Source organism: Tarenaya hassleriana, unplaced genomic scaffold (genome assembly GCF_000463585.1).
Source record: "Tarenaya hassleriana unplaced genomic scaffold, ASM46358v1 Cleome4, whole genome shotgun sequence".
NCBI classification, from domain to species: domain Eukaryota; kingdom Viridiplantae; phylum Streptophyta; class Magnoliopsida; order Brassicales; family Cleomaceae; genus Tarenaya; species Tarenaya hassleriana.
In genome coordinates, this window is record NW_010966881.1 from 2003134 (window position 1) to 2029356 (window position 26223).

General features: G+C 38.3%; 3 protein-coding genes across 5 annotated transcripts; 1 reads left to right on the forward strand and 2 right to left on the reverse strand.

Moving 5' to 3' along the window:
- Positions 1 to 1020: 1020 nt before the first annotated feature.
- LOC104823482 lies at positions 1021 to 4328 on the forward strand. Its single transcript, XM_010555064.2, has 5 exons — positions 1021 to 1163; positions 1952 to 2214; positions 2538 to 2749; positions 3062 to 3329; positions 3852 to 4328. The coding sequence occupies exons 1-5, from the start codon at positions 1094 to 1096 to the stop codon at positions 4152 to 4154; spliced, it is 1116 nt and encodes a 371-aa protein (XP_010553366.1). The 5' UTR covers positions 1021 to 1093; the 3' UTR covers positions 4155 to 4328.
- A 2406-nt stretch (positions 4329 to 6734) lies between these two features.
- On the reverse strand, positions 6735 to 8168 carry LOC104823483 (protein YIPF5 homolog). The gene has a single exon (XM_010555065.2). The coding sequence runs from the start codon at positions 7928 to 7930 to the stop codon at positions 7163 to 7165; it is 768 nt and encodes a 255-aa protein (XP_010553367.1). The 5' UTR covers positions 7931 to 8168; the 3' UTR covers positions 6735 to 7162.
- A 3103-nt stretch (positions 8169 to 11271) lies between these two features.
- On the reverse strand, positions 11272 to 14437 carry LOC104823484 (laccase-8-like). 3 transcript variants are annotated; one of them, XM_010555069.2, is made up of 6 exons: positions 14217 to 14437; positions 13974 to 14125; positions 13731 to 13846; positions 13375 to 13485; positions 12330 to 13289; positions 11272 to 11660 (listed from the first exon to the last, which is right to left on the reverse strand). In XM_010555069.2, exons 1-6 carry the CDS (start codon positions 14313 to 14315, stop codon positions 11485 to 11487), a joined length of 1614 nt encoding a protein of 537 aa, XP_010553371.1. In that variant the 5' UTR covers positions 14316 to 14437; the 3' UTR covers positions 11272 to 11484. The 3 variants fall into 3 exon arrangements, with proteins under 3 accessions (XP_010553371.1, XP_010553369.1, XP_010553368.1); XM_010555067.2 differs by having other exon boundaries at positions 13653 to 13846; XM_010555066.2 differs by having other exon boundaries at positions 13602 to 13846; positions 14217 to 14436.
- Between the last annotated feature and the right edge of the window lie 11786 nt (positions 14438 to 26223).

The window sequence follows — 26223 nt, forward strand, 5'->3', positions numbered from 1 at the left end:
GCATCGATATACATATTTTTTGCCCAATCAGGAAATATTATACATATATATATATATATATATGAAACATCGTTACATTTCTAAACCTTAATTATCCATCTATGAAACTCAAGAGAAGATAGGTATATTCAAAATACAGTAGGTGTCACCCGAACGAGAACAAAATATATACCTCACTCGAACGCAAATGGAACCTGCCAGTGACGCCGAAGACAGAGACAACGGGACACGAAACAACCATGTCGATTCGGTCATTCCCGATCCAAGATACAAACTTGATGTGTTAGAATCAACATGTTTGTGGACAAATGGCCGATCGAAATGACATCGAATGATGCCTAAACAATGTATATGAATAAGAATTTCTCTTTTTTTTTTTTGTTAAATAGATAAGAATTTCTCTTATCCTTAGCAAAAGAATAAATAGATTAAAATATCATACGTTGTTCTAAACAAAAAACAAAAACATATAAAAAAATATTAAAATATTACTTTTAAATCGTTGAAATAAATGTATCTCAAAAAACATTTGAGTAGGATGAATGTTAATAACAAAAGATGAAAAAAAAAAACTATTCCATCTAAACCAATACAGATGAAGCAGTAAGAACGACCTAAAACTGAAAAATAAAAAATAATATTATATAAATATGTGTCTGAAACCATATCGTTGATTGTATTTCAATATGTTCATTATGTGTCAAGCGATCGATTAATACCAAATATTGTCATGAAAAAGCTTTAATAATTCTGTTCATTCTTAGAAAAGAAAATCTGGTGGTTACAACTACCACGAATTCATTCACCTAAAATATGACCCCCAAAAAAAAAAAGATGACGCAGAATCCATCTTTTCTGATTTTTTTTATAGAAAAAAAAATACATGCACCTAAGATTATTTTGTCCGATTGCTAAGGACTTTGTTACAAGAAAAATTCAAAGAGACAAAAACAGAAAGCCGAATAATTAAACAAAATATACATACATAAATAAATTAAACAAAATATACGGATGAATTTATTGTCAGTGTTGTTCCTCCTTTGCAACTACTCACCCTCTTCATCTCTCTCTCTCTCCCTCTTCCTCTCCATCAATGGCGGCTCGAGCAAGCCCAGGGGCTTCGACAGCATCTGCGACATCTCAAACCAGTGTCCGTCACTCAGGTTTTGCTTCTTTGGTTCTCCCTGAATTCTCGATTTCGATTGTCCTTTAAGCTTTCAGATGGAAAATTCTGAACGAATCGGTCGGCTTATGCTCTTACGCTTTTGATCGCGAAGCATGTGGAAAAAGTTTGTAGGAGAAGATTCAGATATTTGTGATTTTGAAATTTTGTGCTTTTTCAAATGAATCTGAATAAAATTTAAATGACTTCAAGATATTAATTCTTAATTATTTTGCCTTTAGAATGTCTAGTGAACAAAGTTCAGAGTTTCATGCAATGGAAAATTACTTGCGGGCCCCCTGATTTTTGTTTTGTTTTCAAATTGAGGTTTCTGAAGCGAAACCAGAATCCCTTAGATCTGGGTTTGTCCATTTTTTGGATTTGATATCGTTTTCTACTGAAAATGGAGACAAAGTCGGTGATTTAAATACGGTTTACCCCGACAGCAACTGTGTTGTAGGAGTATTTGTTGGTTTTGGAATCTTAATGCCCATGGTACTAGTGCGCGTTCTTTGAATGATTCGTAAAGTTTGCTGGGTTTGAATTTTCTTGTGATTTTGGTTGATGGGTTGTCAACAAAAATCTCACAATCCAAACTTCTTTGAACAATTACAGATATTAATTAACCTCTCGCATGGAGTTAGTTTCGGATATGACTCTTGAATATGTTCTTCATGTTCTTGATAGGATCACTGAGGCTTGACCAGTTACAGCTATACCATGTTTCTTGCTGTTGAAGTTTCAATTTCAAGAATTGATAATCCCTGGATCGATCCTGTGAAATTTCAGGTTTGGTCAAGAAGTTTCTGCTGGTGTTCATTGTTGGGTTCGTGGCTTACACTTATCAAGCGATCCAGCCTCCTCCTCCAAAGATCTGTGGCTCTCCTGGTGGTCCTCCCGTCACAGCGCCGAGAATAAAGCTACGAGATGGAAGGCATTTGGCTTACAAAGAGCACGGGGTACCGAGAGAGAAGGCGAGGCATAAGGTTGTCTTCGTTCATGGTTTTGATAGTTGTAGGCATGATGCTGCTTTTGCAACTCTACTCTCACCGGTACTTGCTCAAAACTCTCATTTTTACTCGTTATTCTCGTTCATTGCACTCAGAAAGGGTACCAAAAAGATTATGAAGTCATTAACCGGTGCTGAACAAAGTTATCAATGGAAAAAGTAACTACCTCAGGTTACATTACTACTGCCATTCAGCATTAGAGGATAGTATGTAAACACGAGTCAAAGTCATGTAACAAGAGATTAAGGTCTAGTAATCTACCATTTGGCCTGTAAGTCTTGGTACTTGAAAAGGGTTCTTTTTTGCCTTTTGTGAATGGTGCTCGTACTATGCCATTTGACCATGACCGTGGATCAATCTGCTAGGATAAAGTGGAGGAGCTAGGCCTTTACATGGTATCCATTGACAGACCTGGTTATGGAGAGAGCGATGCCGACCCGAAACGGACTCCGAAAAGCTTGGCATTAGACATAGAAGAACTTGCTGATCAACTGGATCTCGGATCCAAATTCTACGTGCTTGGTTATTCGATGGGTGGACAGGCGATATGGGCATGCCTTAAGTACATTCCACACAGGTATGATACACTCATCTCACATTAAAGAAAAGATTTCAGGGTCCCAGTAGAAAATGACAGAATAATTTATGCGTATTCACTATACTAGTAGTGATTAATTGTTAATTGGCTTGTGTTTAGTTGCGGGTAACCTTTTTTTCGTTGTTTAATATCTTAACGTCTACAAATCATTACGTTTCATTTCCTAATATTTGAAACCATGATAAACCTCTCCTTGTATGAACCATTTTGCCATGTGGTCAGTCTCATTGTTTCACAGGGATACATCTAATTTCTTTTGTGCTATGGTTATCAATTCTTGGTTTTGAACAGGTTAGCCGGAGCGACCCTTGTGGCTCCGGTAATTAACTACTGGTGGAAGAACTTGCCCTCGAACATGTCCATGGAAGCTTTTAACCAGCAACCGCCAAGGGACCAATGGGCGGTTCGTGTGGCTCACCATGCTCCTTGGCTTACTCATTGGTGGAACACTCAGAAATGGTTCCCAGGCTCAAGCGTTGTGTCCCGAAATCTCGGGTTGTTGTCTCAATCAGACAAAGAGATCATTTTTAAGATTGGTGCTGCGAGGAGGGAATACGAGGTACATTCTCTGATTTTCTTGAGGAACTTCATAGCACCATTCTTCCTTTACAATCACTTTAGATTCCTTTTATTCCATCATCATCATCATGAAGTGACAATGACATAGTTTCTGTATGATCTGTCAGCCATTGATAAGGCAAGAAGGAACATACAGAGACTTCATAGCATCATTCTTCACAATCACTTCGATTCCTTTACTCCATGGTCATCTTCATCATCATCAAATGACATTGACAGTTTCTGTATGAATCACTTAGATTCCTTTTACTCCATCATCACCATCACCATCACCATCATCACAATATATCATCATCAAATGACAATGATAGTTTCTGTATGCTCTCAGCCACTGATAAAGGCAACAGGGAACACAGATACTTCATACCATCATTCTTCCTTCACAGTCACTTCGATTCCTTTTACTCCATCATCTTCATCATCATCATCAAATGATAGTGACATATCCTCATCATCATATCATAATCAAATGACAATGACAGTTTCTGTGTGATCTCCTCAGCATTTAGTAACGCAACAAGGAACACACGAGAGCCTGTTTCGAGATATGATTGTTGGATTTGGGAAATGGGAATTCGACCCGACACAGCTCGAAAACCCGTTCCCAAGCAATGAGGGTTCTGTCCATTTGTGGCAAGGTGACGAAGATGCCCTTGTTCCCATCTCCCTTCAGCGTTACATAGCTCAGAAACTTCCGTGGCTTCGCTACCACGAGGTTCCGGGAGGAGGTCACATGTTTAGCTTCGCTAAAGGTATGGTTGAGGAAATCGTTACAACGCTCTTAGCAAGTGTCGAGAAGGATTGAAATGCTCAATACACATCTTATGAAGAAACATTGCTTGATATTGATAATAATGATGATGATGTGGGATATGATATGAGCATATTCTGCTGTTGTAATGTTGTCTGGTTTTAGGTTCCTTAGTTGTCATGATTGTCATATTTTCGTCAAGTTAGAAATGCTCTTTTGGTTTGGTTAGAATATATATATATAGTGGCGGATGCAGAAAATATTTTTTTTGGGGTAAAAAAATCCAAATCTTATAGTCATTTTACAAAAAAAAAATACACAAATCTTATGGGGGTATTTTATATTTTCTTATTAAAATTTTATAAATAAATTATATATTTTTAATTATATGTATGGGGCATGAGACCCCACATTGTATCGACTTACGTTTGGGTTTTGATGCTACGTTTCTGATGATCATAATCGTTTTCTGACTGTTGGAAAAAATTCTCTGAATCATAATTTCAATCGAACTTACGATTTAAGAGAACCAAAAACGGTATACATATTGGTATATAATATATATATCGATCACAATTATTAATTATAGCTTCTATTGTGAATCGGATGGATTGGATCTCGTACGTTTTGGTAAACAAACTGAGTGCCCCTAATGTTGAATATTTATTTCAAAAAAAAGATATTACAAATATAATGAAAAAATAAATAAATACATTTAGTGGTCTCGTTTTGTTTCGATCAAATGTCAATATGATTCTTTATTGTGGGACATGTCTTACTTTGCTTAAATTTTTATTTATTTATTTACTTACAATGTTTAACTGAGTTTTTATAAAGATTTTGGAATTTGGATTGAAGCGTCCACTCTATTTATATCTATTGGACATATGGGTGGAACATTATTTTTCTATAATATCTAAAAAGACAAAAAAAAATGTACATAGCAAATAAGACAAAAGAAAGATTAATAAAAGAGAGAGAGAGAGAGTTTAGTGTTTGGTTACCTCTTTGGATGAAGAAGAGAATGGCAATTTTCGAAAGTTATTTATTTCGTAAGGGCTTCAATAACGTTTTAAAAAAGAAAGTGCAAAACAATAAAATAGGAATGTGTATCTTTTCTTTGTTCAAGAATCAAATCTCACGTCCCAAGTATAATTTTGACCAACAAAATATAAAAATAAAAACAATCAACGGCCCATTATTTTAACAAGGTTAATATTCCAATAATCTTTCTGTAATCTTATCTTGACATCTCCATCAATTTCAAAATGATATCGGTTTGTCTTTGACTTCTTCCGTGAGATGAGTTTTTTCATCATTTTCTTCATCTTTGGGTCTGCAACACTCAAAAGGCGTCATATTTAGATGTTTGACAGTTAAAACATTTTATATGACTTTTATCCGTGCCAATTTTGATGTCTCCGATAACTGTCTTTTTTTTTTTGGGTAATCAGATATCCTGGAACAAGACTCAAACTAATCCCGGGACCGAAAGGAAGCTATGTGAATACCTTCTCTCGAACTTGGGATGGGACAGACGCTTTGCGCCCCGTTTCACCGATTGAACTATCCAAAAATTATCCATCAAAATTGTGGTCGTTACTACAAAACTGAATCCGCTCTTCATATGCCTTCATTCTCCCGATCACTCACTCCAACGTCATTTTATCTTATCGACGTTTGAATATTATTCTATGGTTGCAACCAATAAGAAGAGAATTAAGAAGTTTCCAAACATCCTCGAGAGTGGCACCAAGATCGGTGTAATGGGGATGGGTGGTCATACTACTGAATTCTCGGACGAATTCATTAATCGTTTTGCCTTCTTTCATAATAGAGCACGGAATTCGATTTCCAAAGTCTGGAGACGTGACTTTTGCACACATTAACTCTAGGATATTGGGTCTTCAGAAATTTTCACATCTTTTGAGACAACTTCTTCATTGCTATTTGCATGAGAACATGATTGGAGCTACACTCGGTTTGGTAAAGTTAGAGAGAGGAAAGAGAATTTTCTCTCTCTAACTTTTCTCCATGCAAAAACCAAGTCTAAGGCTTTCTCCATGAAAAACAAAATACCAAAACTAAGCTTTCTGAAGCCAATCAGTATCCATGATGTGCATATGCTTGTGCTGTTTATGCAAATACTATTGGTTTATGTGTATTACTTCTGCCTGCATAAAGTATCACTTCAAGCACAAGTTGAGTCCATACCGAATAGCAAGTATCCCAAATTTAGAACTGGTACACAAAAGTGCAACTACCCCATAAGCCGATACCTAACTACGACTACAAGTTACTAAACTTGATAAGATCAAATTCCAATTGATCCTTGTTTCCCCGTGAACCCGACCATGAAGCAAACTCCAACATTAAACTTTTCCTCTACCCCTTATGACAATGCAAGTTAATTCTGATCATTCATTCCCTCATACTACTTGTCAAAGCATCACCAAAGAGATAATAGAGCCATAAGTGATAAATGATTTAGACAGTGTTAACTGTGCCGCTGCTCGGGACCTAAAACACTAAACCAAGATGTACAACATCTTCATAACTTGAAACGAAGAATGGAGATGGAAAACAGCACGGAGCTATAAGCTCTTTCCAACCAGCAAACAATTAGAACACTCATAACAAATATGCACCAGTTTCATAGGTTTGCTACTGCATTACTTTGGTCCATGCTATGACAACAAAAGAAAACCATTCAAATACTCTACGGAGTCTAATTTGACAACAATTCTGTTAAAAAAAATGTTTAACATTTGATGAACTTCTGCAGAAATTTCAGAAAGGAAACTCATGCCCTAGAAGACCTGTCTAAGCATCAGTAGACAGATACACACATCAAAGTAGATCATTTAAACCATATCAAAGTATCCATCTAAAGTTATCAAAAACCTTTACACGTGGATGCTATCATCCGTCCGTTTAAGCCTTACATCAAGATCCCCATGAAACCAGCAGCTCAGATTGCATTTCCTTACTCACTTTGGCACCCGAAGATCCATGAAATAATACATCTCCAAAGCAAACAAGTCCCACCAAAACAGAGGAAATCAGAATATAACGAGAAGCGAAAAAAGAGTATAGATCAAGAAACAGGCGTACGCAATCAAACCACGGTGTTCATCTCCTCCGTCGGCGAGCGATAGTACAAGATTGGAGCTAGCCCTTGTTGCCCACAACACGAACACCGCAGCGACTACGAAGCGGGCTGGCCCTGCCCCCTGCGGTACGAACAGCGACACCGCCGATAAGATCACGACGGGTAGTAGACAGTAGCCAACCAAGCTCGTACATGTGTGAAGATTCAGGTTTCCGTTCCGACCAGCGAGCATGTTGAAGACGACGTAAAGAAAGATAGAGGAGACGACGATCCATCCGAGTATAACGCCGAACTGGATCTTACCGGCGAGCAACTGGAAAAGGCAAAGCGCGAGGTACAGGAAGATCGGACCAGACAGATCTGAGTCCTTATGAACGGTCTGATTTATCCGAAAGGGATTGAGAATCGATCTCGTCTTCTTCCAGATTTGATCCGGATGGATACCGAGCTCGTCAAGCAAAGGCTCCTCATCTTCAAATGAAGCAGCACCTACGCCAAACGAAGACGACGACGAGAACGCAATTGTTCCGCCGAAAGGTCCGGCGGATGAAGAGGAGGCGGAGGATCCAATGTCGAACGACATGAACGGAATCGCGGAGGAGGAAGGACGCGACGGCTGAAAAGGATCCGTCGGGACACGGCGCTGCTGGACATTTCCGGTGGCCGGAGTTCCGCCAGAGGGGAAGACCACAGGAGGAACAGTGAAGTCCTTCGTCATCGCTTCGGCAGCTTCTTCCGAAATCGAGAATTACGGATCTCAGATCTGATCTCCAAATCGAAAAAGGGATTGGCAATTAGGGTTTTCGGACCGATCGAGAAGAGAAATCCAACTTCTGAATGTTTCTGACAAATGTGATTTAGAAGATTTTATTGCCAACAGCACGAGCCAGCGGGTTATTCTATTTTTCATGTTGATTTCTATTATTCAATCGGGGCAATTGCAGAAATGCCCTTAAATGATACATCTCACTTCAAGTGATACCCTTCCTCAGAAAAAAAAAAACGCCAACATCACTCGTACCCTTATAAATGTAGATTCTCAATAATACCCTTGAAAACCCTAAAATCTCAAGGGTACTACTTGAAGTCGCTGGTGTCATTTAAAGGCATTTCTGTAATATCCCCTATTCAATCTTATATTTAACTTATCTTTTTATATCTAAATCTTTTATAAATTAGTTTAATTAATTCATTATCATTTGTGTAGATATTCGTTCACGCATTTTACAATGTAAAAAATGATATGAGAGATATGAGGTCGACGAGATTCTTTCCTGTCATATCATTTCTACTCGTAACGATACAATGGAAAATATGCAGCTTCATGATTTAGTTTCAGATTAATTTATCATTAGAAATGTGTTATTCGGTATGAAATTTTTTAAATAAATATATGTTCAAATCTTACTAATAAATACATAAATTTTTTTTATCTTTAAAAAAAATATATAAATTTATAATTTACTTCCAAATTTCTACACGATCTCTAATGGCCATAATCGGGTAATGAGTTTCGATCAGAGCCGTCTCATAAATCTTGGAGGTACTGTTTAATATATATATATATTAATAATAATTATTTTTTTATAATTTTTAAAGTTAATTAATAAATCATCATAAATCATATTTAGTTTAAATTAGATTATAAAATAAAAACTAATAATTTTATAGAAATATTTAATATTTTTCAAAAGATACTAATTAATAGATAAAATTTTAAATTATATAAAAATAAAATAAACTATAACAAATAAATTATATTATTTATTACAATACAAAATTTAAAAAAACAATCAATTATTAGTTTAAAGAGTAATCCAAATTAAAATAAAATTTATTTTCATAAAACTTTGTTTATTTTTTTAGTTTTTATACTAATAATACAATAATAATGATTAAAATTATACAATAATAGTTATCTTTTACTGATTTATTTATTTTTTAAAATATATAATGATTTTAAATTATTATATTTGTTATTTTATTTCAATATTGAAAAATGTATAATTACTGCACTATAAAATATTTCTTATAATTTAACAAAATTTAATTTTTAAAATTTTTTAATTTAGAATAGTTTTTATTTTATTTAAATTGCTAATACATATTAAACTATAAAATAATATTTAAAAAAAGTGAAGCCCCAAAAAATTGGGGGCCTGTGCAGATGATCCAGCTTCACTCCCTCTAAGATGGCCCTGGTTTCGACGAACGGTGTTAACGTAACCCACTGAATTTTTTTTCACGTGAGCGCCACAAGGTAAAAAAATTTCTATATCATTAAAAAATTAAATAAAAATAAAAAATTAGAATATATATATATATATATATATATATTGAAATGAATATATATGTTTATATGTATGTATATATATACATATAAATTTACATATACATATTTTAATTTAAATTTTTTAATGATATGAGAAGTTTTTGTCATGTGACGATAATGTGTAAAATTCGGTAAGTCATGTCAGTAAAAACCATTACTTAGTTAATGTAGTTAGAGAGATTGTATAGTAATTTAGAAAAAAAAATTGCAAATTAATATATTTTTTTTAGAAAAAAAAATACATGAAACGAAAGTACTTTTTTTCTTCCTCTTATATAACATGTTGATATTCTTTGATCCTACAGAAATCTTATAAACTAATGTTTTTGTAATCAGTCAATATAGACTCGGAAAGAGTCCATACGTAAACATCACGTTTACCTTCAGCAGTAGTGTTGATTGCGACTGCAATTTGTAACAAAGAATGGGTGACTATATAATGTTTTTAACGGTGGTAATCATTTCTTTTTTCATTCTCGGACGCAAGAAATCACTCCCAACTCTTCTTGAATGCGATTTTGAATTTTCTCCTTCATCGTCCGCGTCTCTCTGAAACGAGAAGAATCACTTCGTTATTTTTGTTCACTTGTAATAAGAATCATTATCTCTCGGGATCTTTGGTACATGCTAAACTCATGTAAATCTTCGGTACGACATCACGAAGCGCGTTGGGTTGAGAAGTTTCGCTCACACGCCGACCCACCTAATTTCGCCGCCGACTCCATCGTACCTTCTCTTCTTCTCCCTCGTTGAATTATTGAGACAATGCACCCTCTCTTTCTCAGTTTGTGTGGTTAGGGTTTTTCTCCTTCATTGATGGTTCTTGTGGTTTACCCAGTAGAAAAATCGTCGCAAGAAATCACTCGAATTGTTCTTGAATCTTTCTGGGGATTTTGAAATTTTATGTTCTCCATTGTTGAACATCTTAAACGAAAACCCCTTCGATTTCTTCTGATATGGTCCTTGCTCAGATCTTTCAGTTTATCCAGTAGAAAAATACTCGCGACATCACGAAATGCGTCGGGTTGAGGAGTTTCGCTCCCAGGCCGTCGCCGATTCCATGGTACGTACCTTCTCTTTTTCTCCTAATGCGCTCTCTCTTTCTCTGTTTGTGCGGTTAGGGTTTTTGTTGTGTATTTACTTGCTTTGATTTTATTGGCACATCATCTTAGATTTCATATTTTGTGTTTATGGAGTCGTTTACCTTTGTTTGGTAGATTTTGGCTTTGTTGGTTTGAGATAATCTCCGAAGAAGTAGGGGTGAGCGAGTAACCGAACCGTACCGAAACAAAAATTTCGGTATTTTTTCGAACTGTACCGTTCAAAATTCTCGGATGGTATATTTTTTATAGAACCAAATTTCTCGGACCTGAACCAAACTGCTTTATAAAATTCTCCAAAAACCGAAATTTTCTTAAGAAAATCTTGATTTAAAAAAACGAAACCGAACTGTACCGATCCGAACCGAATAATATACGGTACTAATTTGGTACAAATTTTAGAATACCAAATAAATCGTTCCCAAACTGAAACGCCAAAATTCAGACCCGAATCCCGAAACGTCCACCCCTAGTTATGCTACTCAATTAGGTTCCTAATAAGAAGTATAATTTACCTGCAAATAGATTTTGTTGTTCGTCCATCTGTTTGGTATCTTCCGAGTATGAGAAAATTTTGGTTGACCCTGAAAATTTAAGTAAGATTTCTGATCTAGAAAGACAATCATATCACAGTCGATGAGGTTCGATAGATTGCAGAAACCAAACCAATCTGCAATGGTCTTCAACCCATAGAGACAATTTAATAACCGATAGAAGCTTCCCAACCCTAACTGCAGCATTAAAACCTTCCAGAGAACCGGTTGAATCACAGGTGTTAGGGGAAGGAGAATATTCACAAATGTTATTTTTTTATCTGCTCTTTCTATCTAGGAGGAGGAATTAATATTGGTCGTACGTAGGATGGTTATAGATTTCGGCGTCCCGACAACATTCGAGATGATCCAACGGCGGCGGCGGCAAGCTGGTCGCCGGATGTGGTCCGTTTTGGACGATGAAAGCCATAATTATTCCGTACGGCAAATGTGCATCCATGTGACAATGGAACATCCACACACCTACACGGTTCGTATATATCAAAGATTAGTTCTCATATTTCACAACTTTTCTAACTAATTAACAAAACAAAACTTAGTAAGTATGACATAAGTTGTTAAAAAAAATCCTAATTAAGTATATAAACTAGTTTTAATATAGGTATCTATGTAATTAAATTTTTCATATAAATAAATATGTGAACTCTCAAAATATTACCGAATTTTTATTAGAACAATAACATCATTTAGAAGCCGGTGAGAATAAAATAATGGGGTTAAACAACGGTTGGTCTACATTTTGAATGTTTTGAAAAAAAATGATATATTTTTTTTTAAAAAAATGTATATTTTATGTATAGATTTTTTCTTAATTAATATATTTGATAGAAACTAGAATCATATGTTGAATCGCTAACAATTAAAAAAATTTCATATAACAAATATATGAATTCTCAAGATATTACACTACCACCAAACCACAGCGATCGAGAAGGAAATAATGGTTGGTCTATATTTTGAAAATGTACTATTTCGAGACAGAAATCAAGTAACAATTTGAACGTTTAATCATTTATCTGAAAGTTTGAAATAGTTAGCATAATTATGCGGGAAAATTGTGTATTTTAATTGATATTTTCTTAATTAATAATATATTTGATAGAAACTAGAATCATATGTTAAATCTCTAACCCGGGTTATTGGCCACGAATCTGAGGACAACCCATCCACCGGGCGGCACACCGATGGTGTTACGCATCTGCGGGTTAACCAAGTTCAGCTTTCCCACGTCTCGGCTCGGTTCATAGTTGCCGAACCCTTGACCCAACACATGGAAATTGAACCCGTGAAGGTGCATCGGGTGACTTTCCGCTGTGATCATCGCCGTGTTTTGCAGAACGATCTCGACCGTCGAATTGAATTTTAAGATCTTCGCGCTCGTTAATCTCTCGGGAAACAACATCCGGTACTCGTAATCCGTACTAACGTTAAAATTCGTGTAATCGAATTTTATCGGCGGTTGATTGGGAAAATCGTCGGAGTACACTCCGGATATGTTGTAGAAATAAGCCTCTTGCATGGGAAATGTCTTGGGATTTTCGAACGAGCGGTTGTTCAGCGAGCCTGCGAATTGTTGTCCGTACAGTCCGGGACACTGCATGCTCGGTGGACATTGCTCAAGACCTAACCCCATGGTCATAAACATCCTCTCGTCCACGTTGCGAGGCACCGGCCTCCAATGGGGCCCACTGACAAGGCCGGTGATACTCGAGGAGAATCTATACGCTGTCTGCGTATCCGTCACGTCGGGCAACGATGGCATGGCGCGGGACGATGACGTGGCACCTTGGTAGACAACGAGAGCATTGGCTAGGGTTTTGTCGGGGAATGGCTGGCCTGTGGCGCTGACGTAAAGCTGAGTGGTCATGTAGTATGAGCCTAGGGTTTGGTCTGCATGGAGAAGTGCGTCTACGGTCTGTCCTGGCGTTAGGACAACGATGTCGGTAACGTAAGGATTCGTGTAGACGGCGTCTAAGGCCACGACTCGCAAGGAATGGTTCGCTATCTTGAAGAATAGATGTGAGTTAAGTGCTGCGTTTATGATCCTTAGCAAGTACCGTTTTCCTTGTACCACCTCTAGTTTAAACATTTCTAGATGCAAAAAAAAAAAAAGAAGCTTTGAATATATGAATTTGTGAATCGGATGAGACTTATATATGTTTTTATTTTCACTCACTATTCCGCGAGCAATCGAATGAATCTCCTGCTAATCCGTTGATGAGGTAGGCATCTGAAAGAGGAGCGGGCCTTAGTTGGAGATTTTCGATATCGGTGTTCCACCATTGTTCTGCATCGATTCGAAAAGTTTTCCCGAATCAATATATGGATTTTCATATACGATTCATTGGGTATGAAAATATTATATGTATATATACATATGTATATGTATGTATATATGCCGACCGAGAATGATGAGAGCTTCTTCATAGGGTTCGGGAAAAGGATAAGGCCGACCAGCTCGAGGACGGATGACAAGAGCACCGTGCAGGGTGGCGCGTAGGTTAACGACATGTGCGTGCCAGTGCAGCGTACCTTCTTGTCCTGTGACGTTAAACTTATAAGTGAACCTATCTTCCGGTCGGATCGGATATTGTGTTATCATATCTGTTCCATCCATCCACGCACTCATCAACTGAAACACTCCATGCCTATATAGAATCAAGAAACGTGGAAAAACAAGACTAATTAATAGCATAATCACAGATTCTTAGTAACTCCTTATTCATGCTAATAACTATAAACGACCCTATAATCGTATGTGATGAATGGATTTACCAGTGAATGGTGACGTTAAAAGGGGAGTTGTTAACGACATGAACAATAAGTGTGTCTCCCTCTCTGACGTTTACCGTCGGACCCGGAAGACTTCCGTTAACTGTCGGTATCACCTGCTCTTTGCACAACGGTTTCGCCGTGAAGTTTTGGACCTGCAGGAGCGACTAACGCCGTCAGTTTACAGTTTTTCCATACGTTAAAAAGACTGGAAATTAAAATTAAAATATTGTGGGAGAGTAATACAAGGAAAGTGTGTTCGACGACAGATGCATAAGCCTTCGACGAAGAAGAAGGGAGGAGGATAAGAACAAAGCAGATGAGAAAGCACTCAAAACTGGCCATATTCGGGCTTGGAGACGATGCCTTGGAGGAAGGTAATGAAATGTTATGGTGAATCTTCTTTTATAATTTGTTTTTTTTTAAAAAAAAATATTATACCGATCGCATAAAATAAATCAATTTTTGTTAAAAACTTCGAAATACACCAATCCTTTGTAACTCTCCATATATATGCATGCAGACTTTTCAAATATTATGGGATGTCTATATGAGTATAAGAGGTTGAATTATGCATGGTTTTCACAGTTATTTAAAAATAAATAAATATTCGGACTCTCGTTTAATTGTGTTATTATTTTTTGTGAAAATTCCTTGATATTTTGAAAGATTGTGTGTTTATATAAAGAATTTTAATAATTGATATAGTTATACGAAAAAAAAGAGAATTTATATATTTATTTGATAAATTTTTTTACAATTTCATATATTTTTATGAAATTTTCTATTTAAGTTGTCTAAAACAATTGGTTTATATTTGGTTTCTAAATAAAAATATTAATTATAGCAATTGATCTAAAAAAAATATGAATCATATATATATATATATATATATATATATATATATATATATATATATAGTGTGTGTGTGTGTGTGTTGACATCAATTTTGTATCTTTTTTAATTTTTGAGTAAAAACTAATGTCAATACTTAGTTTAGCATTTACAAAACAAAATATTCAGTTTACATAGTGTTTACTTTACAAAGTTGGGTTTAATATCTTAATTGGTTAGTAACAAATTACAGATTTGCCAAAGTAAATCAAACCAAAAGAAATGTATGCAAAGTTACATAAACTAAACAGAAATATAACCAAATACAAATAACACGAGATTTTTTTTATTAATCCCAAGACCCAATTGCGATTAGAGAGTGTTGATGGTTAGGTTTTCAAATTTGTTTTTATTTGCATAGAACGTTAATATTTTCGGACGCAAGTGTCTTTCATATACCTAAGTCGGATATTGGATTTTAGCCCATCTCTTTGCCTTTGGATCTTGACTTTCTATTATCCAATGTGGCCGGTTACGGCAAAGAGATGGTTATTGCGTGGAATTAATCGCGAGACGCAATTAGGTGGTTACGTTTTCTAAGGAAATTTAAATTAAAAATTGGAGTTTATTCACCCATGGTTATTGGTTTCGTCTTTTATTTTGTTGCTCGTATTTTAGCATAGTTTTGTGATATTGTTTTCTATAGCGGATTTTATATCAAGGAGTTTGAGTTTTGGAAATTATCCAAATTTTCTAATAATGTTGGTAACTTCGTTTGTAAGTACTGTAACTACTTAAAAAACAGAAATTTCATTAAAAACTTTGTATTTTTCTTTTACCGTAATTTTAACCCTAGACTTTTTTCTGATCCAAATAAATTTTATACTTATTATATCTAAACATAAAAGACCTATACTTTTAAAAAATTGACAAATAAATTTTTTTTTAAAAAAAAATTGACTATTCATACTCACATGATATCCTAATCATTCGTCACATTATTAATCACCCGCTACTGTCACGGGTCTAGAGTTGAGCTAGGAACCACGTGAGGCAGCCAAGGCCAAGGGGAGAGCCTCGGACGTGTATGGGACGCGGGAGAGCTCGGTGGGACTTGGCTAAGCCTTCGGACTTAGAGAAATCCGAGAGTGCTAAGGGATTTGAGAAGAGGGGAAGGTCTGATGGCAAGGGAAACCGACGGTACGGCTTAGTTTATTAATAATGAAAAAGAGGAACAAGGTGCGACGTGCGGTTCGTACAAGGGAGGACCCAGCGGCGGTTTGTGAGCCGACGACGGAGAGCCAAAGAAGAACCGGCGAAGCTAGGGTTTTCAGAAACCTTAGGGCGAGATTTGGGGATTAAACGAGATGCCTTCCCACTTCTGATCAGCCTTCTATTTATTAAGTTTGGCCACAAGATCAAAAATGGAAAGTTCACAATTTCGTTCCCCTAATCTTCCTTTTCGGTCCTTACTTGCCCAAAACGAAAAAGGACACGGTAGGACTTGCCTAAACCTATCTAAGAACACTCTAGAACCTCTAAATGGGCTTTGGCCCGAGCCCAAACTACACACGGATGCTGGACACGCCCAAGGACTCGCCATAGGCCATATCCGAGCTTCACAAGCTTGTCTCGGGTCAAAGTGTGGTCCGACTGTGGCCTTGGCATGGACGTGGTCTGGACATGTCCTGGAGGTCTGGGAGAGTGTTGGGACGTCGGGGCATGGTGGTCCGAGGTCGTCCGTGGTCCGTGACCCGCTAAGGAAGCTTCTCGGCCATTCCGTGTCCATGTGCGCTTGTTTCTCCATCCGTGAATGTACCTGTGGACATACATGAACGGGAAAAAAGAAAAGGACTAGGAAGGTGAAAAATTACCCCATTTTTGCCTCACATGCTCCCCCACTTAAACTCGGGACGTCCTCGTCACGTCTTGTGCCGGCCGAAGTGCTTAGTGGTGTGCGTCGTACTCGCGGATCATGTCCGCGAATGCTCCGCATTTGTCCACTTCCTCCCAAGTGTTTTGGGAGTCTGGTAAGCCTCTCCATTTGATGAAATACTCGTGGGTGTTGGTTCCCCTCTTCTTGCGACGATCGAGGATGATCTCGGCTTGTTTGGAGAACTCGACCAACTCGGGCATTAGGGCTCGTTTGGACCTGTTCCTGTCATCATCATTTGGGTCAGCTTTATAGGGTTTAAGGACACTTACGTGGAAGACGGGGTGGATCCGGATGTGGTTGGGAAGTTGCAGCTTGTACGCCATCTTCCCAATGCGCTCGGTGATGGGATATGGGCCATCATATTTGCGTGTCAAGCCTCGGTGCAAGGCTTGCATTCCTCGGAAGTTGTGGGGCACGATCTTGACCATCACTTGATCTCCTACGTTGTATTCTTGAGGTCTCCTTCGTTTGTCCGCCCACTTCTTCATCCGATAGGCAGCTTTGTGGAGCCAAAGTCACGTTTGATCCGTCTCTTCTTGTCACTCTCGTGCAAAGGCATGGGCCGCTGGGCTAGGGCCGTTGTATGAGATGGACAGTCCACTTGGAGTCGTAGGTTGACGTCCAAGGACTGCTTCGAATGGGGATTTACCGATGGACTCGCTCTTTTGGAGGTTATGTGAAAATTGAGCCATGTCCAAGTGATCCGGCCAATCTCCTTGATGAACATTCACGTAATGCCGGAGATAGAGCTCCAAAAGGGCGTTGATGCGCTCCGTTTGGCCGTCCGTTTGAGGGTGGAAGGCTGTGGAGAATCGGAGTTCGGTTCCCATGAGTTGGAACAACTCCCGCCAAAATTTGCTCGTGAATCTCCCGTCTCGGTCACTAATGATGGAACGTGGTAAGCCCCAATACTTGACCACGTGTTTGAAGAAGGCCTTGGTCGCCTCGTCGGCTGGACATTTGGCCGTGACCGGGATGAACGTGCTATACTTGCTAAACCTGTCTACAATGACAAAGATAGCACCGAATTTGTTAACCGTGGGTAAGTTCATGATAAAATCCATGGAAATTGACTCCCAAGGTCGGTTCGGAATGGGCAAGGGCTGTAGTAAGCCCGCGGGGAGTCGTTGCTCGATCTTGTCTTGTTGACAAACAAGGCATGTCTCGACATAGGCTTCGACATCTTCCTTCATGTGGGGCCAATAGTAGTTCTCGGCTACCAAGGCTAAGGTACGCTTCTCCCCGGGATGGCCTGCCCACCGAGAGTCATGGGACTCTTTAAGGATCTCTTTTCGGATCCCCTCGTGTCTTGGGACATAGATCCGCCTTCCTCTTGAGAAGATAACGCCGTCTTGCTCCCAAAATTTCCGGGTTTGATGCTTCCGGACAAGGTCGAGGAGATGCTTGGTCGTGGGGTCATGGTCCATGGCCTCTCGGATCCGAGTTGTGAAATCGGTCCTAGGCTCACTCCCATTGAGGTTAGCAAACTCCGTCTTGCGAGACAAAGCGTCGGCCACCACATTTGCTTTCCCCGGCTTGTACTCCATGATGTAGTCGAATTCCGCCAAGAAGTCTTGCCACCGTGCTTGCTTAGGGCTGAGCTTCTTCTGCGTTTGGAAGTAACTCGTGGTCACGTTGTCCGTCTTGATCACGAACGAGTTCCCAAGGAGATAATGACGCCATGTCCGAAGACAATGGACAATGGCCGTCATCTCCTTCTCTTGTACGGTGTATTTCTTCTCGGCATCGTTGAGTTTCTGACTCTCGTATGCCACGGGATGGTTATCCTGCATCAAAACACCACCAATAGCAAAGTCCGAGGCATCGGAATGTACCTCGAAGGGTTGATCGACGTTCGGCAATGTCATAACCGGTTCACTCGAGACAATGTCTCTAAGCTTGTCGAACGCGGCTTGGCATTTGTCGGTCCAATCCCACTTCTTGTCCTTCTTGAGCATGTCTGAAAGAGGAGCTGCAATGGATGAGTAGCCAAGTATAAACCTGCGATAATAGTTAACAAGGCCAAGAAAGGACCGTAATTGGGGGACGGTCTTGGGCCGATTCCATTCTCGAATGGACTTGATCTTCTTAGGGTCCATGAGGAGCTGTCCGTCCTTCACGAAATGACCTAGAAATTCCACTTGTGGTTGTGCAAAGTCGCACTTCTCAAGCTTGATGTACAACTCATTCTCCCGAAGTACATCCAAGACGAGCTTGAGGTGACCTACATGCTCACTCAAAGACTTGCTATACACAACGATGTCATCTAGATAAATAACCACAAACCTATCTAGATATGGATGAAACAGTTCATTCATCATTGTGCAAAACGTAGCCGGAGCATTAGTTAGACCGAAAGGCATTACCTTGAACTCGAAGGAACCATACCTAGTGACGCATGCGGTTTTGGCCTCATCTCCCTCGGCTACTCTCACTTGGTAATAGCCCGAACGCAAATCGAGCTTGGAGAAGACTCGGGCTTCCCTAAGCTGATCAAAAAGGTCCGCAATTAAGGGTATGGGATACTTATTTTTCACGGTTACCTTGTTAAGGGCTCGGTAGTCTATGCACATCCGAAGGGAGTCATCCTTCTTCTTTTGGAAGAGGACGGGAGCGCCATACGGGGCCTTAGAGGGCTGAATGTAGCCTGCATCTAGGAGGTCCTCTAGTTGTTTCTTGAGTTCGGCTAGCTCGGGAGGAGCCATTCGGTACGGAGCCATGGCCGGTGGCTTGGACCCGGGAATGAGCTCGATAGCATGATCCACTCCTCTCCTCGGTGGAAGCTTCTTGGGAAGCTCCGAGGGCATCACATCTGCATAAGAATCCAAAAGGGAACGTACCTCGCTCGGGACATGAGTTTGACCCGAGGGTTCCTCGTCGTTTAGGTCTCGAACGGTTGCAATGAAGCACTCCGAGCTCTTGACACCCCTCTTGAATTGCATGGCCGAGAGAGTTGTGGAGTCTCTCGGGGCTGGGCGTAGAGGGACAATTGTTGGCTTGTCCTTGTCCACGATCACGAGTGAGGAGGTGGCTGCGGGGATGAAGGTGCTCACCGAACGGAAAAAGGTGAGTCCGAGGACGACTCGAAAGTCATCCATGGGCAAGACCGTGAAGTCAGTCTTCCCAATCCAATCTCCTATCTGGATTCGGACTCCCTTGGCCACACCTACAGCAGCTTGTGCGGGAGAGTTCACGGCTTTGACCGAACCTCCACTACCGTCTAAGCGTAGATTAAGTTTCTTGGCTTCACCTACATCCATAAAATTGTGAGAAGCACCTGTATCGAACATAGCAGGAACTATCTTACCGTATATGTCGATGTCCGCATAGAGGAGGCCTCGGTTAGGTGACTCGGAAGCTATGGCATTCTCGGTTGAAGCTGGCTTGTTCAATGTGTTGAACCTATGGAGGGATCCGACGATGGCTGAGTCTCCATCCGTCTCTTTCTCCTTGCCTTTGCCTTTGCTTTTGTCGGGTCTAACTTCGGCTGCATTGATCTTTGTTCTCTTGGGACACTCTCGGACCCAATGGGGACCACCACAGAGGAAACACGACTTAGGTGGCTTCGACCGATCCTTAACGTGTCCCGAACCATGTGAGTTTGGTGGCCCACTGTTAGACCTTGGTCTGTTCCCGTCTGTTCCCGTCTCGGGAAGTTAGACCTTGGTCTGTTCCCGTCTGTTCCCGTCTCGGGAGTTGTCTCGGCTCGGGAAGTTAGACCTTGGTCTGTTCCCGTCTCGGTTACCTCCTTGGTTCCTCGAGGGTTGGTTGGGACGGCTTTGGTTGTATTCCGGAATGCTTTCCACAACCGTGATGGCCTCTTCTAGGGTTTGGGCGTCCCTACGGTTCACCTCCATCCTAGCAAAGTCCTTCAAGCCATCCTTAAAGTAAAACAAAGCATCTCTATCCGTTAGGTCATGCATCTCTAAACGTAGGGCAGTGAAATCACGAATGTAATCAAGTAAACTCCCTGTGTGCTGGAGACGTCGGAATCTAGTCCGAGCCTCATCGGCGGCGTTGGTGGGGACAAAGTGGCGTCGGATTTCAGCCTTGAACTGAGCCCATGTGTCCATCCTGCGTTCCCCTCGCTCGCGGTCAGCAAGGTAGCGCCTCCACCAAAGCTGGGCCACTTCTCGGAGATAGGTGGCTGCATGTCGGATCTTGGCTTGATCGTCGACAACACCAAGGGCCTCAAAGTATTGGTCCAAGGTGAACAGGAAGGACTCCACCACAGACGCACTCCGGTTCCCATTGAAGATGAAGGGCTCGGCCACCTTGATGGGTAGGTGGTTGTGAGCCGGGGCCGGTGCTGGGGCTGGAGCCGGAACCGGTGCTGGGGGAGGTACCGGAGCAGGGGCTGCTTGGTTCCTGTGCAAACGACATTCGAGTTTTAGTTCATTGACCAAACGACGAAGGTCACTTACCTCTCGGTCATGGTCCTCTCGCAAGAGCCAGATCTGCACGTCGCATGAGTCCAAGTCGGCTTGGGTCCTCTGCTCCATGTCCGAGAGCATCTCCTTGGTTGTGTCACCAATGGCGGAGATCTCTTGCTCGAGCTCGTCCATGCGTGCATCCTGGTTGGCCGAGACATCCTCCAATGCTTGGATTCGTGGCTCCAAGGGTTGGGATTGCGTCTCGCCTCCATCGGGTGCGTGAGTGGTTGCGGCTGCGTCCGCAAGGGCCTGGGCACGGGATCTCGTGACGCGGGGTTCCTCAGCCCCAGTGCTCCAGGTAGGTTGGTCTCGGATGGTGCATCCGAAACTTGAGTGCTTGTTCCATTGTTGCGAGCCATAGCGATCTTCTCTTTCTCGGTGAAGTGCGGAAGCGGTTAGGATCGAGAACAAGGTTCGTTTGTGAGCGAACCAGGCTCTGATACCACAATGTCACGGGTCTAGAGTTGAGCTAGGAACCACGTGAGGCAGCCAAGGCCAAGGGGAGAGCCTCGGACGTGTAAGGGACGCGGGAGAGCTCGGTGGGACTTGGCTAAGCCTTCGGACTTAGAGAAATCCGAGAGTGCTAAGGGATTTGAGAAGAGGGGAAGGTCTGATGGCAAGGAAAACCGACGGTACGGCTTAGTTTATTAATAATGAAAAAGAGGAACAAGGTGCGACGTGCGGTTCGTACAAGGGAGGATCCGGCGGCGGTTTGTGAGCCGACGACGGAGAGCCAAAGAAGAACCGGCGAAGCTAGGGTTTTCAGAAACCTTAGGGTGAGATTTGGGGATTAAACGAGATGCCTTCCCACTTCTGATCAGCCTTCTATTTATTAAGTTTGGCCACAAGATCAAAAATGGAAAGTTTACAATTTCGTTCCCCTAATCTTCCTTTTCGGTCCTTACTTGCCCAAAACGAAAAAGGACACGCTAGGACTTGCCTAAACCTATCTAAGAACACTCTAGAACCTCTAAATGGGCTTTGGCCTGAGCCCAAACTACACACGGATGCTGGACACGCCCAAGGACTCGCCATAGGCCATATCCGAGCTTCACAAGCTTGTCTCGGGTCAAAGTGTGGTCCGACTGTGGCCTTGGCATGGACGTGGTCTGGACATGTCCTAGAGGTCTGGGAGAGTGTTGGGACGTCGGGGCATGGTGGTCCGAGGTCGTCCGTGGTCCGTGACCCGCTAAGGAAGCTTCTCGGCCATTCCATGTCCATGTGCGCTTGTTTCTCCATCCATGAATGTACCTGTGGACATACATGAACGGGAAAAAAGAAAAGGACTAGGAAGGTGAAAAATTACCCCATTTTTGCATCACACTACATCATCAATCACATAATATTTATTAATATTAATAAAAAAAATCAAATAATAAAATTTACTTATATACATTCATATACATATATCCACGTATACGTATATATATATACATATACACACATAGGCTTGAAGACTCCAAAAAGGTGTGGGCATGGGTGAGCTTCTGGTATCAAGTTGGGTTCCTTTTCTATGAGATACCTCGGACTTTGAACCACTTATGGCAAGGATGCGGGAAAAATTATCTCATGGACCTGGAAGTTCTTGTCCTTTTCAACGAGAATTCAGCTGATTTCATCGATGATCCATGGGGTGGTTTAATCGTAGAATTCAACCGATTTTATCAAAGCCAACGGAATTGGAAGTGGTTTTTCCAATTTTTTTAAAGTTAAAACCCTAAAAAATTTCCAGTTATATTTTTTTATTTTAGTTTTTCTAAAAATTCGAAAAGTCAATTTTTTGAGAAACTAACCATAAAAGCCAAAACCCACTACTTGTAGATTTGAGAGATTTGTTATTATATTTTTTATTTTTATTAAAAAATAATTACATAAATTATTTTAAAGATAAAAATACCTATTGTTTTAAAAATAATTTTACATAAAGATAATATTCTTATCCTTTTAATCTTAACTTATGTTTTTTTAACAGGTTTTATAATTTAAATTATGTAATTAAAATTTAATTATCCAAAATATATATTGTAATCATCTTATATTGCTATTACTAATATAAATAAATATGATTTTTGTTCTGATACTAAAATTTTTTTGATAACTAGGAGAGACCCGCGCGATGCGCGGGGTATTTGTCTGTTTGTTTTAAAAAATTATAGATATAAATTTATATAAAATTATTATATATTTTGTAAATTTAAATTATAATATTGCATAGTTATATATATATATATAAAGTGGATAAATGAAAGAATATAAATATTATTATAGTGGAGAAAAAGATTTTATTAGATATATATGTTGTTAATTTCGTATTATATGTGTTGTTATTTTTAAGATTTATTTCACATTATAGTGTGTAATAGAGTGTTTTTTATATTCTTAAATTTTGTTTATAAAATAAGTTTAAAAAATAAATATCACATTTTTACGTTGCAATTGTTATCATCTTAATATCTATTAAAATTAAATTATGTACTTGATACATGATGAAAATAATATAATTCAAAAGTACTATTGAAATTATAATTTATGCCAGTTTATTAAAATGTGATTACATTTTGTATCCTTTTACTCAACAAAAATTTTAGTTTTGTTTTCGATTTTATCAAAAATAATAATTTTTACTCTACGGCTGAAGAAGGTTAACTAATACATATCGTAAGCCAAATATTTTATAAAATCGTATATTTATAAAGAATCAAAGAAGTAAAGAAATGTCATGTATAAAGTCGATATCAATAATTTGTTCTGAGTACGAATATTATATTTTTTTATTTTTTATAAAATTTAGTTCATCGAGGTTACAAATAAATTTTAAATATAAGTATAATAAAATAAAAATTCCAATAACATATAAAAATGAGATCAAAATATATTTTTGTGATACAAGAAAGATGAGTTTATTTTATTTTTTCTAATTAAATAAAAAGACCGATTTTTAAAAAACTTTTAAAATTTCTTAAAAATACATGAGTTTTCTAATTTTTTTAATAAAACACTGTTATTTTCTAAAATTTTTGGTGATATGTCATTGATATAGAGGAAAATATCAAATCATTATTGTCCTATAGAAAAATCTCAATTATTAAATAATAAAAATATAATATATATATACAAATATATTCATAAAATATAAAATACATAAATATATACATATATACATAAATATATATATACACATATATTTATATAAATATATATATATATATATACACACACATTGGTTTACCAAATTGATGACATGACTAAGGGGGTGACGGTTTTCAACGATATTACCCGCAAACGAAGAGATTACGATTTCTGGCGATTGGTGGCGGTTGATAGACTGATTGATAAAACCACAGCGAAAGCAACTGCAACCAAACTTCGAAAATCAAAACGTTGCTTCTCACCTGTGATTTGGTGGCGTTTCAATACATTTATAGAAAAAAGACTAAAATATCCTTGGTAAAAATAAAATGAAACTCTAACTCTCTTTTTCTTTCTATCCTTCTCTCTCGTGGTTTCGACATTGCCTTTTGTGTATCACGATTTCTCTTTCTTCCTTAGATCACCAGGATTCACCGGAGTTTGTCATTTCCATCGTTTCTAGGTATATCTCTGTTTTGTTTTGATCCCTTTTTTCCTTATGTTTCTTCTTTCGGATTTGTTTAGATCTTGGGTATATCCATCCACTGGCTATGTTTTTATTGGTGATAACAGTTCATGGGTTGTTGTTATGATTCTCCAGAAGAAAGCTAGCGAATGAGAGTTTGGATGTTGTCATTGTCGATGGTTGGGATCTTCAGAGCTTGTTGCTATGGCGGACATCAGAGCTGATTTTCAGGTCCCCAAATAATCGATCATTTTACCGATGAATCGAATCTTCTATTCTTCCTTCGCCATGAGGATCCCGATCATAATTTTTGGAATCTCATTATCCATTATTTTGCGCACTGCAACTGTAAATGATTTTATATTTTGTTGTTATTAAATAGATTTCTTTAAACAATTAAAATTGTATCTTATTATTATTTTATATCTATTATGTAATTTCAATTTATCATATTTAGAAATCTTGTAAAATATAACGATACTAAGAAATAGAGAGATTTTTAAAAGTTGAATGGAGATTGAATGCTGAATTTTTGTATTTAAAAAACTCACAATCAAATTTATGACATGGGATGTGACCGATTAATATTCTCATTTCAATTGTTTAATTCTATTAAAATATTATGATTTAAATGTTATATTTGAATTACTTTTTTGATATTATGGTTTAGTAAAATATGTAAAATAAATGTATATAGCATTGCATGTTTATATATCTTTTAGATTTAGTAACTATTTTTAATATATTTTTATAATAAAATTATTTTAATTTTAAATTTTAAATTGATAATATAAAATTAAGATTTTATTATTTTACAAATTGAATAAATATTAAGATATTAAAAATTAATTACACTAGGAGAGACCCGCGCCCGATGCGCGGGGTTATTTGTCTCTTTGTTTTAAAAAATTATAGATATAAATTTATATAAAATTATTATATATTTTGTAAATTTAAATTATAGTATTGCATAGTTATATATATAAGAGAAGTGAATAAATGAAAGAATATAAATATTATTACAGTGGAAAAAAAGATTTTATTAGATATGTATGTTGTTATCTACTGTTAATTTCGTATTATATGTGTTGTTATTTTTAAGATTTATTGCACATTATAGTGTGTAATGAAGTGTTTTTTATATTCTTAAATTTTGTTTATAAAATAAGTTTAAAAAAATAAATCTCACATTTTTATATAGCACTTTTTTTTATAATATTTTTCATCTTAATATCTATTAAAATTGAATTATGTACTTGATACATGATGAAAATAATATAATTCAAAAGTACTATTGAAATTATAATTTATGCCAGTTTATTAAACAGTGTCAATGCCGGGATTTGAACCATTTGTTCTCCAAAGTACACTAGTTGGATCAAATGCTTGGCTCCTCCCGCTGCAATGATCGCCTTCGAATGGTTGTCGTGCAGGAAATTCTCGGGGCAGGGGAAT

Bases quoted from the DNA above. Each gene is read 5' to 3' on its own strand.
- LOC104823484 (XM_010555066.2), bottom strand. From the start codon at position 14,315: ATGGCCAGTTTTGAGTGCTTTCTCATCTGCTTTGTTCTTATCCTCCTC. The intron at 14,126-14,216 runs GTATTACTCTCC...TCGCTCCTGCAG, and splicing joins TCGTCGAACACACTTTCCTT to GTCCAAAACTTCACGGCGAA. The intron at 11,661-12,329 runs GTTAGAGATTTA...CGAACCGTGTAG, and splicing joins ATTCGTGGCCAATAACCCGG to GTGTGTGGATGTTCCATTGT.
- LOC104823482 (XM_010555064.2), top strand. From the start codon at position 1,094: ATGGCGGCTCGAGCAAGCCCAGGGGCTTCGACAGCATCTGCGACATCT. The intron at 1,164-1,951 runs GTTTTGCTTCTT...GTGAAATTTCAG, and splicing joins AACCAGTGTCCGTCACTCAG to GTTTGGTCAAGAAGTTTCTG. The intron at 3,330-3,851 runs GTACATTCTCTG...TGATCTCCTCAG, and splicing joins CTGCGAGGAGGGAATACGAG to CATTTAGTAACGCAACAAGG.
- LOC104823483 (XM_010555065.2), bottom strand. From the start codon at position 7,930: ATGACGAAGGACTTCACTGTTCCTCCTGTGGTCTTCCCCTCTGGCGGA.